General features: G+C 50.0%; 1 protein-coding gene across 2 annotated transcripts; it reads left to right on the top strand.

The window, feature by feature from the left end:
• Positions 1-494: 494 nt before the first annotated feature.
• On the top strand, positions 495-1,561 carry LOC125553349 (horcolin). 2 transcript variants are annotated; one of them, XM_048717145.2, is made up of 3 exons: positions 495-648; positions 743-964; positions 1,049-1,561. In XM_048717145.2, exons 1-3 carry the CDS (start codon positions 646-648, stop codon positions 1,370-1,372), a joined length of 549 nt encoding a protein of 182 aa, XP_048573102.1. In that variant the 5' UTR covers positions 495-645; the 3' UTR covers positions 1,373-1,561. The 2 variants fall into 2 exon arrangements, with proteins under 2 accessions (XP_048573102.1, XP_087373523.1); XM_087517397.1 differs by lacking the exon at positions 495-648 and having other exon boundaries at positions 710-964.
• Positions 1,562-2,419: the final 858 nt, after the last annotated feature.

The following is a 2,419-nucleotide window of genomic DNA, read 5'->3' as shown; positions in this document are numbered from 1 at the left end:
TGGCGCGCCTGCCGCCACGGCCCAGCTAGTCCTTTTTGCCAATGTGTCTCAGAGGTGTGTTTTTTTGTCAATTCCGTTGGCCAGGTGGGTCCTTTTGGACAAAAATTCTAGTTTGAGGTGGAGGGAGTAGTTTTCGCTTTTACGAAAATCACCCTAAAACTATATTAAAGAACAATCGTGATACAAGGCACCCCACAGAATAAATTTTTTTACAATCAGGACCCTACGAAGCCCGACCAACCACAACACCACCGTGAAGTGAAGGTGCGCCGTCATCGCCGCTCCCTCAGAGCCAGCCTGACCTTGGATCTGGAGACGAATTTGCCGGAGACGGGAAGTCTTCAAAGTTGAGGTCCACATCGACCAGCACGTCAGTGAGAAAGTAGATCGAACCACCGCCATCAAAAAACATCATAGTCGGCACTAAATTCTGTGTCCAACAAACAAATTAAATCCTCATAAATCGAAGTAGCCACGATAGAGTAGGAGGAGACGTGGAGGCGGCGCATCCACCCAAACCAACTACTCTCCTCTCGTGCGTTTTTGCTGCATACATAAAATCCATTCAAGTGCCTGCCTGATCAGCGATCAGCTCAATTTTCCTTTCTATCGGTGCTTCATTCGTCGCGAGAGTTTGTCAACGAAATGGTCTGCCCAAGTCCTAGCATGCATGATGTGCTGTGCCATCTTCTTCACAGGAGGAGGGCTCATGGCGGCCGGTTGTGTTTGTGTGTGCGTGCAGGTGCCGAGCCCGAGCCCGGTGGTGAAACTAGGGGCGTGGGGCAGCGACGCCGGGGCCGCCCATGACATCGATGCCGCGGCAACGGCGCCGCACCGGCTGGAGAGCATCGCCGCCCGCTGGGGCAAGGTCATTGACTCCGTCGCCTTCACCTACACCGATGAGGGCGGGCAGCTGCACACCGCCGGGCCCTGGGGCGGCACCGCAGGGGAGAAGGAAGACACGGTGAGCTCTTTTCTTTCAAATTCAAATTCAAATTCAAATCCAATTGTTTATCTATCTATCTATCTCTTATTCCAAAATTCGCAGATCACCCTTGGGCCCATGGAGTACGTAACCCAGGTCGCCTGGTTGGTGGGCCCTTTCCAGTTCAAGGAAATCGAGGACTGCGTCACCTCGCTCAAGTTTGTGACCAACCAGGGGGCCACCTACGGCCCCTTCGGCAGAGGGGACGGCGCGCACCACAGCTTGCCCGTGCTCGACGGCGGCAGCCTCGTTGGCATGTTCTGCCGCGCCGAAGACTACCTCCACGCCATCGGCTTCTACGTCCGACCCTTGGCCGTCGTCGAGTCCACGGCCTCGCCGGCCAAGCCTCAAGGAGAGGGTTTGCCTGCCCTAGCCACCGAGGGATAGGAGAGGGAAAGACAAAATAAAAGGCCGTTTGAACATTTGTGATATCGAGTCTCTGAATTACTACAGTATATGCACAACATGTATCTATCTCTGCGCTAGCTCCTCATGTCATTGTACTATTACTTGCTTAGCCATATCAAATTTTGTCACATATCAAGTTCGAGAAATGAAAAAAAGGCTTTTTCAATATTTTGGATACCGCTCATGAAAAGAAACCGAATTCTAAAATCAAATGAATTTCACCTTCTATGTGTGTGCTTGAACAAGATTTTTCCTACTCATATATGCTTAGTTGAAAGAAACCGTAGCTTTGGCATACCAAGCTCTAAGTTGCCAACTGTTTTAATGCACAAAGTAATAAAAACAAATCTGTCATTGTGTCGGCTCTTGTTTCATACTACTAGTTCATACACCATGAGAAAGTTCAACCACACCAACCAATGCCCAGCCAAACTAGATTCAACTCAGAGCAGGCAGCCTGCCTGTCTAAACAATAAGCATCTTCCCTTTTTTTTACCGAGAATTTTTTGATCTATTCATATTCAATCATACCAATACAATGAACCCCAAAGTTAATAAAGACTACAATCAGGTTCATTGACCATCTAGTAATGACTACAAGCACTGGGGCGAGCCGAAGGCGAGGAGCGCCATCATCATCGTCACTTCCTCATGGGAGTCGGGCAAACGTTGTTGTGGTTGTGCTATGTCCACAAAGGACCACCGATGAAGAGCGTTGTAAATCGGAAGGATCAAATGTGTCACCATACAGACGAAAACTAGATCCAAATAGATCCACCGAAGACAAGCACCTACCGAATCTTGCAAGATCCGATGGAGACACCTCTACACGCCCTTCGATGATGCTAGACGAACCATCGGGATGGGGATCAGACATGGAAGACACCTTCCCAACCAAGACACTAAACCTATTAAAAACGAGAGCGGGGTCCCCCCCGTTGGCGCGACAGCCCAAAGGCCATTAGAGGCGATGGAGGGAGGAGGAAGAAGACTTCTCGTGGGGAGGAGGAAAGACAGGTGCTGTTG

This window comes from Triticum urartu, chromosome 4A, assembly GCF_056163025.1.
Source record: "Triticum urartu cultivar PI428250 chromosome 4A, HENAU_Tu73, whole genome shotgun sequence".
In the NCBI taxonomy this organism is placed as follows: Eukaryota; Viridiplantae; Streptophyta; class Magnoliopsida; order Poales; family Poaceae; genus Triticum; species Triticum urartu.
Note: the sequence above shows the minus strand (reverse complement) of the source record. Positions and strands in the feature narration are given on the sequence as shown.